At 45.9% G+C, this 16,462-nt stretch overlaps 1 protein-coding gene across 1 annotated transcript in view; it reads left to right on the top strand.

The window, feature by feature from the left end:
* The first annotated feature begins 895 nt into the window (after window positions 1-895).
* Window positions 896-16,462, top strand: part of rheb (Ras homolog, mTORC1 binding) — a 53,105-nt gene continuing 37,538 nt past the window's right edge. The window contains exon 1 of the mRNA XM_007906361.2: window positions 896-1,034. Coding sequence (XP_007904552.1) covers window positions 983-1,034 — 52 coding nt within the window. The 5' untranslated portion in view covers window positions 896-982. The remainder of the gene's footprint in view (window positions 1,035-16,462) is intronic.

The raw sequence follows: 16,462 nt of genomic DNA on the forward strand, positions 1-16,462 counted from the left end.
GACCGTAGAATGGCGTTCGCGTCTTTTACCCGCGGGGCCGCAACCGTCTTCCCTTTTTTAACGATATAAACTTTTAAGAAGAAGACGGCGGTTTGGCGGCGACTACATCTCCCGAACGCCTCAGCGCGAGCTCGCTTGACAGTTGGTAGGCGGGACCGGCGTGGGAAGGTGATTAACGTTGGTGTACTCCAATCGCGGACGGCCGCGACTGATGGACGGCATGATGGCGGCAGCGTGGGGCGGGGAGGGAGGAGGGGCGGGACAGCTGTGATACAGCCGGTTTGATTGGGCGGGCGGCTGAACGTATGGACAATGTGGATGTGGGGGCAGAGAGGGGGGGGGGGCGCGCGTACGTTAAGTGGATTGATGATAGTTTCTACGTTGATCATCTCCGTCGATCGCTGCGATTGGTCGGCGAGATGATCGACATTTAAGCCGTCGTATGGGCGGCGCAGAGTTTGTGGTGGAGGGCGGGTTCTGGGTTGGGAGGAAGAGAAACGAGGCCGGTGGAGGAGACGCACTGACACACACGCTCGCACTTCCCGGAGGATTGGTAGAGAAGAGAGGCCGAATACACAACAACAAACAACAATAACAACACAAATTAGAGGGAAAAGTCATAGAGAAAAGGGTTCCTGAACCCTGTAAAACTGTATATATATATAATAATTATCATCATCTCCACATCGATGTAGTTTGCTTTTTGTGGTGGTATTAAGGCCAGGCCTTTCCTTCTTCCCTCTTTTTCTTTAATCCTCTATTTTTCTTGTTCGGATTTTATTTTTACTTTTTTTAAAATATATATACATAGTACATAATATATATATATATATATGACGTTTGAGAAGAGATTATTTTAATTTTTAGTGCGCGTGAGAGTGACCCCCCCCCCCCCCCGCCTCTCTGCTCCTATTCGTCTTTCTCTTCTGTCTCTTTTCTTTCCCCGCCTCCTCCTCAAAAAACACAGCCCCATCGCTTAACGATGCCGCAGCCGAAGTCCCGCAAGGTTGCGATACTGGGATACCGATCAGTGGGTGAGTATTGTATTGAACTGAAACCGCCACAGAGTAAAATCCACCCACGTTCAAAAAAAAANGGAGCAAAGGGCGACTCGAACCCCCTTTAGAATGCGTGGGTGGACCTCGGCCTCTGGGCTTGTAACATGGAGGGTGGGTGGGTGGGTACAGAGGAAATAGCTATGATGTTAATCCACAAAATAAAATATCTCTGATTAACTTGCCTCATGTAATAACTGACCTGCCCCCCCCCTCCATTTCTCTCCCTCGCCCTATCCCCCCCACTTTGACTAACCGTTTATTTGTGTTTTTATTTGAAAAAGGAAAAAGCATATGGTACTCCTATGAACTTCTGATTCTTAGGCGTGTGTGTTTGTGCAAGAGGCAGGATTGCGTTTTATTTCCTTTTAATTGAGGTTATGCAGGCGTGGAACTTAAGAAAAAAATCAAAATGAATTTTAAGGGTACTTTCCATCAGCACATGGAAGGTGGAGGGATAGAGACTCACCCTCACAATCTGTTCCCTCCATTTTGGCTCGTACATTCACTGTAAAGCAAGTGTGTGTGTTTAACTTTAGGCGGCTTATTGGGGCGCTTTTAAATTACAGTTTGGGCGTGACATGATTTCTGTCCTTTTTATTTCTATGAATATTTGTAAGAAATTGTTTGAAGTAAGCCAATTACTGGTCCATGGCCTGGTGACGTGGCTAATTTCCCCCCATAGTTTTGGGGTAACTTTGTTTTAAATATACTGTGGGTGTCAGTCGTGGTTTACTTAATTCAGTAATAAACAAATTATCTGCTGTACTCTCCTAGTCGGTTTTAGGACAAGGAGTTGATGAAATCTATGCTGCCTGGCAAGATAGCACCCGTTGTAATTTTTTCTCTTCAAATCACAATTTCAGATGGATTGTGATGTTGCCGACCCTTCTTTGAACAAGTGTCAGTTGTGACACAAAGATTGTTAAATAAAAATGATCTGAAATCAAATACTCAAATCAGCGCTTTGAGACATTTCACCATTCTTTGCGCTGTTATCAAATGCAATGATTATTATTGTTCAAAACTCTTAATTGTTGCAATCAACATAGAAGAATTTCAAACAGATAGGTTTTGATGTTATGTTCAGACCAATATGTACAGGATTCTCAAAAAATATAAATGTTTTAAAATAAAGTGTGATTTTTGAGCAATTTTAGCTTTGGTAATTTGGCACAGTTGGTAATCTTTATGGTTGATGCTATTTCACACGGGGAGCGGCGGCAGGACAGCTTGGGGAGGAGCCTGGGGGTAGGTACCTACACAGGTATTTAAGGTCGCGGGGGCAGGGAGTGCAGCCACACGGGGGGTGGCGGAGGGAGTGCAGCCGCACGGGGAGCGGCGGCAGGGAATGCAGTTGCACGGGGAGCGGCGGCAGGGAGTGCAGCTCTGGGGCTGTGGGGCTGAGGAGGGAACGGGTGGGGGCGGAGCGGGGGAACCACTGACATCATAGTTTAGTTTTCAGGAGTGTTCTCGCGCAAATAATAACTCTGCGCCCCCTCCCCAGGGTTCACATCAGAGCCCACCATGGTCCTGTTGGGTTGGCTGCCCCAGCCCCAGCCTATGGGATAATGCCATCCACCTGACCGCTCGCTCCCGGTCCCCGCGGTCCACTTGACCCTCCCACAACCTCCCTCTGTTCCAGCCTGGGAATCCTCTGCCGGGCTCACCGTGGCACTCGACGTTGGCTGTCCAGCAGCAGCCACACCGACTGCCCCATTCCCCACCACACTCGCCAGCCACCCCGGACACAGAGCCGGGGAGCCAACCTCTCCTCCCTTATCCCCATTTCCCCCACCCCTGCTTCACAACCTGGACCCCCTCCCCTCCCACGCACCCTTCTGTCAACCGCTCCCTCCACATCGGACTACAAAACGTCCGCTCCCTCTGTAACAAGGCCCTGGTCATCAACGATCTCATCCTTGATGAGAGCGTTGATATCATGGCCTTAACGGAAACCTGGCTCATCCCAAGCGACACCTTCCCCCTCACGGAGGCCACACCACCCACCACATCCCTCGCCCCAACGGCCGTGGCGGTGGTGTAGCCCTTATCTCAAGGACACCACTTGCCCTAACCCCCTACTCCCCTGGCTCTTTCCCCTCTTTCGAGCACCTCATCCTCTCCCACCCCTCCTTCCTCTTACTCAAAATCCTCCTCCTCTACCGGCCCCCTAAAAACTCTTCCACCTTCATCTCTGATATTTCGACAGTTCTTACATCTCTCTGCTCTGATCGCCTCATCATCCTGGGCGACTTCAACCTCACTTCACCCCCTCCTGCTCCATCTCCTCAGATTTCTCTTCCCTGCTCTCCTCGCTCAACCTCTCCCTCCACATCAACTCCCCCACTCGACTTGGTGATCACCCGGGGCCTCAGTGTCTCGGATGTCACTATCACCGACAAGGCCGTCTCCGACCACCACTTCTTCACCACCTCCGCCCCCCTCCCCACATCCACCAGACCCACCAACATCTTCTACCGCCCCTGGAAGAAGTTATCCCCACAATCCCTAACCGCTGCCTTGGAGTCCTCTGAACTCCTCTCCCTCTGGCCTTCAACCCTCACCGACCCCTCTTCTGCTCTCACCCTCCTCCACAACACACTCTCCTCCACACTCGATATTCTTGCCCCCATCACCTACAGTACTGTCTCCTACTCTCGCTCCTCCGCTCACTGAAGAGCCAGGTGCGGGCCGCTGAACCTCGGTGTTCTGTTCGACCCTGAGCTGTCCTTTCCCCCTCATATCCACTCCACAACTGGCACCGCCTTCCATCACCTCAGGAATGTCGTTAGGCTACGGCACTACCACACCCCTCACGCTGCTGAAACTTGGTCCACGCCTTTATCACCTCAAGGCTGGACTATGGGAACTCTCTCCTCGTCGGCCTTCCCGGCACCTCCCTCCACAAGCTGAAGGTCATTCAGAACTCTGCAGCTCGTGTACTGTCCCGCACTAGGCTTCGGGACCACATCACACCCACCCTCGCTCGCCTCCACTGGCTCCCCATCCCCCAGAGGATCGAATTCAAGATCCTGATCCTCACCTACAAGGCCATTCACGGCCTTGCTCCCTCCTACCTCTCCGACCTACTGTCCCCCTACCTACCTGCCCGTACCCTCCGTTCCTCTGGCTCCGGTCTGCTCCACGTCCCCCGCCCCAACCGCCCTACCATCGGTGGCCGGGCCTTCAGCCTCTCAGCCCCGAGGCTCTGGAACTCTATCCCCAGTGCCTTCGCCGCCTCCTCCCTTTCCTCCTTCAAGGCCGGTCTCAAGACCTTTCTCTTTGACCGTGCCTTCAGCTCTCCTCTCGACTCTCTACCCCCTCCTCGCTCCCTCCCTTCCCTCCCCTCACCCTGACCATTTCCCCCTTCCTTGCTCCCTCCCTTCCCTCCCCCTGACCATTTCCCCCCTGCTCGGGTCCTGACCCAACTGTACAGCGCCTTGGGACGTCCTCCCGACGTGAAAGGCGCTCTATAAATGAAATGTTGTTGTTGTTTAAAATACAGTGTGTTGAACGCTAGCTATGGCATGGACTAGCTTTGCAACATAATACTGGGTGATGAGACTTGCAGTGATTTGGGAAAAACCCAGAATAGAACAGGATGTGTTTCCTTTCAATGGTTTAAAGGCAGTGCTTCTTGGGGAGTACTGTATTTGTGAGGCAATTGCATACTCTAACTCAAATGCTTGCATATTGATCATAGCAAATATGTTTCTTGATCTTCTTATTTACTTTGTATATACAGTATTTGTTTAAATTGTTCTTTTTCCTGAACTCATTTACTTCAGCATCAACAGCATAGATACTGAACTGACTGGGAGACAGAAAGCAGAGAGTGGTGGTGAACGGTTGTTTTTTTTGACTGAAGGGAAGTGTGCAGTAGTGTCCCCCAGGAGTCGGTATTGGGACCACTGCTGTTTTTGATCGATATAAATGACCTGGACTTGGGTATTGGGAGTACAACTTCCAAGTTTGCAGATGATGCTAAGCTAGGAAAACAGTGAGGAGTATAAAGCTGTTAAAGAAGCATACGAGATACTAGCCTTTATAAATAGGGACATAGAATACAAAAGTCAGGAAGTTATGATGAACCTTTATAAAACACTGGTTAGGCCTCAGCTTAAGTACTGTGTTTAGTTCTGGGCACCACACTTTAGGAAGGATGTCAAGGCATTGGAGAGGGTGTAAAAGAGATTTACCAGCATGGTACCAGGAAAGAGGGATTTCAGTATCAGGAGAGGTCAGAGAAGCTAGGATTATTTTCTTAGGAAGGAGCAGAAGAGGTTAAGAGGAGACTTAAATAGAAGTTTACAAAATTATGAAGGAATTCGATAGGGTGAACAAGGAAAAACTATTTCCACTGGCGGATGGATCAGTAAGCCGAGGACACCAATTTAAAATAGTTGTTAACAGAAACAGAGGAGAGGTGAGGAGAAGTTTTTTCACACAGCGAGTTGTTCGGATCTGGAATGCATTGCCTGAAAGTGTGGTGGAAGCCGATTCAATAACAACTTTTAAGAGAGAAGTAGATAATTGTTTGGGGAGGACAAGTTTGCAGAGCTGTGGGGAGAGAGCGGGGAAATGGGATTGATTTGGATAGCTCTTTTCAAAGAGCCGGCATAGACACGATGGGCCGAATGGCCTCCTTCTGTGCTCTAAGATTCTATGATTTTTCGCCAGTGTTTTGTGATCAAAGGGAACTGGATAATATCAGTCATTCTAGTTAGTTCACTTATATTTTTTTCTACCAATAGCCTGATTTTCTAACTATACTGACAACGTTTTAAGAATCCTTACGACTCTTTCTCACAAACATTGAATTGATTCTCAAATAGGAAACTGCTTAGATTGGAATATTGAATGCATCAGCCTAGCTCAGTTGTTAGTACTTGCCTCTGAGGTTGTGGTTTTAACCCTCACATCGGGACATGAACTCATAAATTAGACTAATAATTCAGGGAAGTCCTGGAGGAGTGCTGCTTTTTTTGGAGATGCTGCATTTCAGGCGATATATTAAACTGAGGACTCATCTGACTGTTCAGAAGGATGTAAAGATCTCATGGTACTATTCAAAAAGATAAAGGGGGGGATTCTCCCAGTGTCCCGGTCAACTGCTTCAGATAAATTGGTCATTCACTATGCGCTTGTGGGACCTTGCTGTACATAATTGGATGCCACGTTTGAATACAAATTACAGTCACTACTCTATACACTAAAAATACTGTGAAGTGTTTTAGATTTCATTGATGTGGTGAGGCGATATCAAAAGCATCTTAATTACTATATGTAGTATAACTGTATGCTGCAATATCTTCAAACAGTCCGAATGAATCAAAGATAGTTGAGGTGACTTTGTAAACCATGAAAGTGAAACTAGGGCAGTGTCCTCCTATTATGTGGTATGCCCTTGAAATAGATTCCAGATTGCTGTTCATCATGATACACACAGGTATGCCTTTAAAATATTATTTTTCTGGCAGTTTGTCAAGTCTTTTTTGAGTGTGTGCCTTGTTTGTGCGACAGGGAGCAAACAAGCTCCAGGGTAAGTTTTCTTTCCTGCAAATTACATCATGCCTTATTACATCATGGCATCACTGACATAGGATATATATGGGGCTGCATAAGTGTGTGACCTTGGTCTTGTATATTCTGTGAGGTAATGGAAATAATCCCACTTAATTATTTTCCTATAAAAACAATCGTCTTTATTGCAGAGCCATCTTTTGGGTACAGTCGATTGTATCTCAACAAACTATTGACTTTTTTTAGTTCAGGGTGAATAGTGGTTATAGGACATCTGCCAGAAATGACTTTGCTGATTTTTGAATGTTGTTTCAGGCTGGGAACTCATGCTTATTATAAGCAGTAGAACCTGCTGCATTTTGTTTTTTTACTTGAGTAATAGAGTCACATAATCATGATTGCTTGTTAATCATACTGTAGTAACTTACTTTTATATAACTCTTTTATCCTCAGGTTGGGGGATGGTAAGCAGTATCTCCCTGGAGCTGAACTAGCTCTAAGGTGGAGTGCTTGGCAACAGAATGTAAGAATCAACTCATTTTCGGTGTTGGTAGTCTGTTTTCTGAGGTGATTTCATTGTACTCGAAGTAACGTTCCAAACAGTACGACTCATTTACAGAACTTGGAAGAGGCACACCAGTCAATCGGGGTGGGGATTCTTCCCACTTGGCTCTTGTTAAACTTGTAAGCCAAAGCCATATCGGGTAGGGTGGTCCTAACTCAGCAATGCTCTTCAATAACAACAACAACAACTTGGATTTATATAGCGCCCTCCACCCCGGACGGCATCTCAGAGCACTTCACAGTAAAGGATCCCGGGACCAAGCCAGTGGGAGGGGGAGGAATGTGACCAAAGGCGCGGTCGAAAAGAAAGGTCTTCAGCAGAGATCTGAAAATAGGAGAGAGGCGAAGGGAGTGAGGAAAGCAGTTCCAGAGCCTCGGGACATAGTGGCTGAAGGCACGGCTGCTGAGGGTGGAGCGGAGGACTCGGGGGAAGAGGAGGAGGCCAGACCCGGAGGAACGAAGGCAACGGGTACTGTTTTGAGGCGAGAGGAGGTCAGAAAGGGAAGGGTGTGCAGAGGAGTGCAGGGACTTGAATGCAAGGGTGAAGATCTTGAAATCGATCCTCTCTGGGATAGGCAGCCAGTGCAGTCTGGCAAGGACTGGGGTGATCGGGGAGTGGATGGCAAGCTGTTCAGTTTTAGCTGATAAAACTCCAGCAGTTACCCCAATGTACAATCTGAGGTCAACAACAAATCAGTATATTCTGTGAAGCGCTTTGAGATGCCTCAAAGACGTGATAAAGAGTTATATCAAATGCATAATAATAACAATATACAGGAATTTGCATGGCTAGGGTGGGATCCATGGAATTCTGTTTGGCTTGGATACTCGAGCATGATGATCAGTCTCCCTATGCAACATCCAGCTGACCCCAAAAAATATAACCCAGCTCAAACAAAATCTGTCTATTTCAATTTTGTTCTTCCACATCTGCCTTTACCCCACCCCCCATCACAGTTGCTTTTAATTTAAGATGCATGTCTACCCTTGCTGGCCTGTTAGGATGGGTTGTCAGAGAACATGCTTTCCTGGCTGCTTGTTACCTCTGGATACAAAATAAAGGTCCTCCTTGAGGCGGGGTGTGAATGACTTTCAGAGACTCTACTGAACGAAGAGCTGTCATTGTTAGCAGCACAAAGCAAGTGATCCAACACCTCAAGATCAAGCTGACCCCACTGGCCTGTTTTTCTCTGAGTTAACTGTGAAGGCAGAAAAACCCTGCTTATTGTGAAGAATGCAAGATAAACTAGCTGAAGGAAACTTAACTGCCTGACACACAAATTAAAAAAAAACTATTCTGAACTGAATTGGTTTCATCCATATAGGATCAAGAGTAGGCCATTTAGCCCTCAAGACTGTTCCACCATTGTTTTAGATCATCGTTGATCTGTACCCCAACTCCCAATTAACTGCATTTACCCCATATCCCTTATATCCTTACCTAACAAAAATCTATCCACCTCAGTCTTGAAAATTTGAATGGATCCCTTCTGAGAGAGAGAATTCCAGATTTACAGCACCCTTTGGGTGAAAAAATGCTTCTTGATTTCATTCCTAAACGGCTTAGCTCTAATTTTATTAGAGTTCTGGATTCCCCACCAGAGGACATGTTTTTTTNGTATCTGGATTCCTCGCCAGAGGAAATAGTTTATATGTATAAGATCAATTGAAGGCTCTCTTTCTGAATATCCACCCCTCGAGTTTCACCCAGTCAACTGTATTCAGAGTTTATTTTAGCTTTATGACAAATGCAGCAATCCATCGCAGGGCTTCTCAGAGTATCCAAATGAGACAGAATTTGACCCAGAGAAAAATACGGTAAACCAAAAATAATTTAGAGCTGGTGCTCATTCATTTATTGGGTGAAATAGAATCCAAGATGCTGCGGAAGGCAGATGTGGAAGAACAAAATTGAAATAGACAGATTTTGTTTGAGCTGGGTTATATTTTTGGGGGTCAGCTAGATGTTGCATAGGGAGACTGATCATCATGCTCGAGTATCCAAACCAAACAGAATTCCATGGATCCCACCCTAGCCATGCAAATTCCTGTATATTGTTTTTATAATAACAATCCTTGTATTTGATATAACTCCTTATCACATCTTCGAGGCATCTCAAAGCGCTTCACAGAATATACTATAAAGTGAATTAACTGTATATTTTGTGGGTGAAACACAAAATAATGGAGTACAAGCTCTCTCCCTGGAAGTATGCATCCTGCTTATCTAATTGGGGGAGTATTAGGTGCAGGTTCGCTTGGGGATCCCAGAGTGTGCATTGGGGTACAGCTGGAGTTAACCAGCTAAAACCGCACAACTTACCATTCAGAACACTGTCTGGCAAGCTTCCCCACTGCTTGTCCAGCTAAAACCACCTTACCCATTAGGACATTGGAATAACAGAATCTAAGTGGGAAGAATCCACAGGTACCCTGTGAGCTTCCTGGTAGACAGCACAGCATGAAATGCAACAGTGCATTGTCAACGTCTTCCTGCCCACAGCTCAGCACACATTAAGCAATGGTTCCATCAGATGGAGATTCAAGCTTGAACTGCAGCTGCTTATCTCTCTGCAAATATGGTACATTTGCGCAAGTTGCACATGCTCAGAAGAAAAATTGAGAAAATAGTGACAATTTAAAAAAACTGCTGGCACTGCGCTATGGACAGTGCTCAAGGGTCATTGTCGCTATGTTTGAGCATGACTTATAGTGCAACAAGAGGTACCGTATCAATTCAACATTTGCTTCAGTGGGCTGGGTCAGGCTAAGCACTTTCCTCATTCTTGGGAAACTACATTAAGTGTGAATGTGAAACATTACGGATTAATACAATGTTTGAGATAGTGTAAAGGGCTCTATGGTTTATGGCAGAGTAGACTAATTGGTAGCCTGCGGGCCGATTTCATCCGGCTCCCCATATCCATTTTATCTAGCACAACCAATACCTCCATAACCTATAAACATTATGTTTCTGGAAGGGAAACACAAAAATACTGCTCAAATAGGGCAAACAGCCCTCAGCAGCCAAAAGGTTGGACCACCCTAGTTTAGGGTAACAAACACCAATGAGTGAAATAATTAGGAAATAAAGTAGTTTGAAAGTAATACAGTTTTGCTCGCAAATTCACTTCACAGTCTATTCTGTGAAGCACTTTGAGACATCTCGAAGACGTGATAAGGCACTATATCAAATACAAAGATTATTTTTAGTGGTAGTATCAAAAAATTTGAACAAGAATAATGGAAAATGATACTTTCAAAGCCTTACCAAATGATAAACAATTTATCATACATCTCTCCAAAATAGAGTCACCATACTTTACAGTAAATCCCGTGAAGAGCTTTGAAACATTCTTTTGACATGAAAGGCACTATATTAAATGTAAGGATTATTTATTTAATTAAAAGATTTAAGTCTGACCTTTTGTATTAATTCTTATGAATTATACTACTTTTGAAATGTGTGGAGGATGTGGGTAGAACAACAACCACAAAATGACATTTGTATAGCACCTTTCATGTCGGGAGGACGTCCCAAGGCGCTGGACAGACAGAGTTTCAGACCTGAGCTGGGGGTCGGGTAGGGTGGAGGGCAGGGGGAAAGAAGGTAGATTGAAGGCATGGTCGAAGAGGAGGGTCTTGAGATGGGTCTTTAAAGTGGCAAGGAAGGGGGTGAGGCGGAGGGACTGCGGGATGGAGTTCCAGAGGGTGGAGGCAGAGTGACAGAAGGCCCACTCTCCAATAGTAGGGTGAGCGAAGAGGGGGACGTGAAACAAGCCGGAGCCCATTGAGCAGAGGGAGCGAGTAGGATGGTAGGGGGTTAGGAGGTTACAGAGGTAGGGGTAGCAAGACTATGGAAGGCTTTGAAGGTGAGAACCAGGAGCTTGAACACGGGTCTTGTTTGTCACAAGCTTGACCTGCATTGGGACCTTGCTATCCTTGAAGAGGGATGAGCATGACCAGATTGCCCTTCGCTCCTTCTCAGCGCAATCCTTCATGACAATGTCCAGTTTGAAGTTGGTGTCCACCAAAACTCCGAGATACGATAAGAGTCAACGATTGGGTCTGATATTCAGCCATTTGTTGGGACCGTGGGCATAGTCAAAGAGCCAGGTTTTTAAACAAGGTTTGAAGACAGATGGAGGAGAGTGAAAGGGAATTCCAAGGGGTGGTAGCATAAGTTGCTAAAGTAACTGATATACACTTGTGGGCACATACAGCAGCCAATTTGCATATTGCAAGGTCCCACAAACAGCCATGAAGTGATTGAAAGAAGATTGTTGGCCAGGATCATGTGGGTCAGGATATCCATCTTTTGTTGAATAGTGAATAGTGTCATTGTCAGTGATAAGATCCACCATCAGTAAATTCCTGACTTGGGGCTGGAACCCTCAACCAGAAGTAAGAGTCTTAACAGCTGCACCAGGCTGGCATCTAAAACCTGAAAGAACATTTTGTCTCGAGTCTTACTTTACCTGATGTGTGGCAGAGACCTGTTCCAACCAGTCCTCGAGGATGGGTCTGGCTCCCAAAGCAGCCATGTTTGTCATGTTTTCGACCGACCCAAGTGAGCACTGTGTGTGTGTGGAGGGCTTTGAAGGTGAGGACCAGGATCTTGAACTATATCCTCTGTGTGATGGGAAGCCAGTGGAGTTGGACGAGGATGGTGGTCATAGGGTCGCGGAGCCTCGTGTGGGAGAGGAAACGGGCTGCAGAGTTCCAGATGATCTGTAGCCTGTGGAGGGAGGAGTTCAGGATGCTGACAAGCTATGAGTTTGCAAAGTCGAGCCTCAATGTAATGAAAGCATATATGAGGGTTTTGGTGGCCTGCCGTGTGAGACAGTGTCAGAGCTGGGCGATGTTGCGGAGGTGGGGGAAGGCAGAGCAGGTCATGGCGCAGATGTGGGATAGAAAAGATAGTTGAGGGTCAAACAAGATGCCAAGGTTCCGGACTGGCTGAGCAAGGTGGAGTGTACCACCATGGATGGTGATGCTGTCAGCGCCTGAAGTGAAGAGGCGCTGACGGGAGCCAATCAGGAGAGCCTCGGTCTTGTTGACGTTCAACTGAAGAAAGTTAGCTCTCATTCAGAACTTGATGTCCGACAGACATTCTGTCAGGACAGCAGTGGTATAAAGCGTATAGGTATTGAAGAGGAGGAACCAAGGACAGAGCCCTGAGGAACACCGCACGGGACGGTGCGGATGCTAGAGGAGAAACCATTTGTGGAGATGAAGTAGAGGTGTTGTGAGAGGCACGATCTGAACCAGTCAAGGACAGAGCCATGAAGATTGAGGTGAGAGGAGGCGGTGGATGAGGATACAGTGGTCAACGCTGTCGAAGGCAGCAGAGCAGTCAAGGAGGATGAGGAGGCAGAGGGAGCCCTGGTCACAGATGGACAGACTGTCATTAGTCACTTTGACCAGGGCTGTTTCTGTGCTGTGGGCGGCACAGAAACCCGATTGGAGGGGTTCGAGAAGGGTAGTTGGGGTTTCATGTAGCCACCAGAAAGTGCCTATATAAAATAACTTCAAGAGGATGTTTTATTTGGCAAGCAGAGTGTTGAAAAAAAATTGTGAGTGCATACTAATATTAATAATAATCCTGGGCATTTAACATAGAGCTCCAAGATGCTACCTTGGGTGAAGGGTGTTATATAAGTGCGAATTATTGTTGTAGCGCTTCATCACAACTTCAAAACCTATCAAAGCGTTTCACAAGAATTACTGTACGGGGTAGTGACTATTTGTAGGTGAATCCGGCAACCAATTCGTGAGCAGGTGGATTGGCGGGCCGGTGGATTGGCGGGCCAGTGGATTGACCGGCAAGTAGATTGGTTGGCAGGTGGATTGGTGCATGCACAAACATTTTGATGTCAGCATACTTGCACCATACTTGCAAGTTGATGCTTCCAGATCTCCAACTTCACAATATCAGGTTACATAAAATATTTTCCAATTAGAATACATTATATAATAGGTCAATTGGTTGGTCAATTGATATCTGATAAGTGCACATTTTCTCTGGCCCAGTCACATTGAAAAATTAGTCTGGGAGTGGTTCGGGAGGGGTAAAAGGGGGAAAAAAAGAATGAGTGTGTATCCAAGATCAACCTAAGCAGATTTTTTTTTAGAAGTATTGTAAGATCGAGATGTTTTGCAAGCTGGAGATGTTTTGCAAGCTGAGACTTTCTGCCTTTGTGGGGCTTGGTTTGTGGTCTGATTGAAGTACAGGCTAAGATTGAAATGCTGACACCAGAACAAAGCTCTTCATTGTTTTACCACATCCCTAAGTTAAATTCTAGGATGGGAAGTTATGAGTGAAAATTATTTTGAAGGAAGGAAAGAAACCAAATCCCTGAGCACATGTAGCACTTGCATGTTGCTAGTCAAATTGTAGTTAATCCTTCCATTTGATATAGCGCTGTTCACGTCTTCTCGACGTCTCAAAGCGCTTCACAGAATATGCTATGAAGTGAATTGACCGTAGATTGTGGGCGAAACGCGGCAGACAATTGCACACAGCAGTGTTCCACAAACAGTCGTGGATTGAAAATGACCAATTTATTATTGTTTTTTGTTTTGGGGGGATTATTATTAGGCGTGTGGAGTAAGGAAACTTGCCCAAGGTTTCGCCCTGCCTGGAATTGAACCCAGGTGTCTCGCTTGCAAGGCGAGTGCTCTAACCACTGAGCTGCAGGACTCCTAGTTAAGAGTTTTGTGTCCAGTTTTGGTCCCACTTTGGGAAGGATGTCAAGAGCTATAGAAAGGGTACAGAGGATATTTACTGGGATGATACTAGAGATGAATGGTTTGACGTATAAGCAGAGACTGGAAAAATTTAAATGGAAATGACATGACAACGCTGTTGAGCCTGTTCCTGCTTTCTCTAAATATAATTTTTTTGGTCACCCGGCTGTCTGACTCATGGAAACTCATCAAAGTGCTTAAGAGTATCCAAACCAAGTTGAGATTTCTATGCATCCCACCCACACATGGAAATCCCAGAGATAGATTGTTGGAATAGAATGTATACTCTCTCCCTGAAGTGACGTATCCTGCTAACCTAATTCCAGAAATTATTAGGCGCAGGTTGTCAAGAGCCAAGACTTGGGGACCCCAGCATGTGCGTTGAGGTACTACTGGAGTCTAACCAGCTAAAACCGCATAGCTTGCCATTGATGTTGCTGTCCAGCAAACTTCCCTTTTACTTGTCCAGCCAGGTCCACCCTACCCGTTAGGGCTTTGGCTTGCAGGGTTAACAGGAGCTGAGTGCCCCCAGGGACTGGTTTGCCCTTCCAGGTCCTGCCAATGAGCTTGGCTGGCTGCGCTGCCATTTAAGATAATTAGCAAAGGGGAAAGATTTATTCTTCATAGAATCATAGAATCGTACAGCACAAAAAGAGGTCATTCGGCCCATCGAGTCTGTGCCGGCTCTTTGAAAAGAACAATGTAATGTCAATCTCACTCTCCAGCCCTTTCCCCATAACCCTGCAAACACATCCTCCTTAAATACCCATCCAGCGTTTTTAAAAGTTATTGAATTGACCTCCATCACCCTTTCATTCAATGCATTCCAGATTCGAACAACTCGCTGCGTAAAAAAAAAAAATAATTCTCACCTCCCCTCTGCTTCTTTTAGAGACTATTTTAAATCTGTGATCTCGAGTCACCAACAAACCCAGAGATTTGGATGTGGAATGCCCTGCTGGCTATGGTGGTTGAGGCAGAATCTGCATTAGCTTTCAGGAGAGAACTGGAGATATATTTATAAAGGAGCAATTTACGGGAGTATGAGGAAAAGGCAGGCAAATGGAACTGAAAGAATTGTTCTTTTAAATAGCGAGCACAGACACAATTGTCTTCTGTACTGTATAATTCTATGACTCTAAATCTCTTAAACTGGTAGTTATATTAATAGTCATGTATAATTGTAAGGAACTCCACAAACTCTTAATTTTCTAAACCCAATAGCACCTTTTATATAAAGTCCTTCAGCACTTGACGAAGACTGATTGGAATTGCAATGATCAGCGGTTTAGTTAAGAGTTCTATAATCAGAGAAATTTATAGTCAAGTCAGCCCATAGAGTCTGGGCCAGCTCTCCGAGCAGCGTATGCATTTAAATCCCATTGCCTACCTTATCAAGACAGTGGGTTTGAATGCACACCTTTCTCTGAGAACTGGTGTATTACTTTCAAGCTCTGTATTTCATATATCTGTCTACATCCCTCTTGAAAATCACAATGAACTCTGCCTCTGCTGCCTTACTTGGTGGGCATTCCACATCCCATTGATCCTGAAGGCTGAGCCATCGATGGTCGCTTGAAGGGGTTGGAAGACAGCCAGCAATCCGAGGTTAGCCAAGTGTAGAAGGCGCTCAGATGAGATAGCTAAGGGGGATGCTAGGCCTTGAGGGATTTTATAGGTGATAGTCTGGACTTGAAGTCAATTCATTGGGAGGCAGGGAGACGGGAGCCTGGCAAGGAATGTGGTGTTGGGCATGTGGAGGTTGGTGGAGCAGAGTGTTTATGGGGTTAGCCTGAGTTTATAGGGAGGAGGCCAGTGAGGAATGCATTTGAGAAGTCAATTCAGGAGGTTTAAAAATATGTGGATGAGGGGAAAAACTAGAATTATTAGGCTGTCAGTATTGTTACCAAAACTATAAATTGTAAATTAATTAAGTTGATGCATAGCTTTAGTGTAACATTCATTTGTGGGTGTGGAGTAAGTTCAATGTAACTAAATCTCCATATGAATTTATAGCTAGTCTACATGTACACACTAATGTGTGATTTTCCCCAGCGCTTCCTTGCATAGACTGCAAACTATCCTGAACTCTGCAGCCTGTGTCCTCTTCTGCTCCAGCTCTGCAAGCGTATCGCTCCCATCCTCGCTCAGCTCCACTGGATCCCCATCCCAGCGGGTTGGATTCAAGATCCTTGTTTCCACCTTTGAATCCCTATAGTCTCGCCACATACTACTTTTGCAACCTTGTTCAACTGTACCCCTTGGGCTGCTCCCTTCACTCAGTGAATACTGACTTTATGTTTCTCAACCTACCAATTGGTGAGCCATTCCACCCCCGTTCTTGGGAACTGTTTCCCGGAGTCCTACTGACTTTTGCCCTCATCCCTGTCTCTCTGCACTGAACACCTGCTCATAATGGGTGATTTCAGCCTCTACCTAAACTCCCCTTGCACCACATCTTCGGATTTCACTCGCCTCCTCCCTAAACCTCACCCTCCACATCGACTCGCCGACCCACAACCGTGGTCACTCCCTCAACCGCGTTATCACACATGACCTTGACATTT

The sequence above is a fragment of the Callorhinchus milii genome, unplaced genomic scaffold (genome assembly GCF_018977255.1).
Source record: "Callorhinchus milii isolate IMCB2004 unplaced genomic scaffold, IMCB_Cmil_1.0 Scaffold2, whole genome shotgun sequence".
Classification (NCBI taxonomy): Eukaryota; Metazoa; Chordata; class Chondrichthyes; order Chimaeriformes; family Callorhinchidae; genus Callorhinchus; species Callorhinchus milii.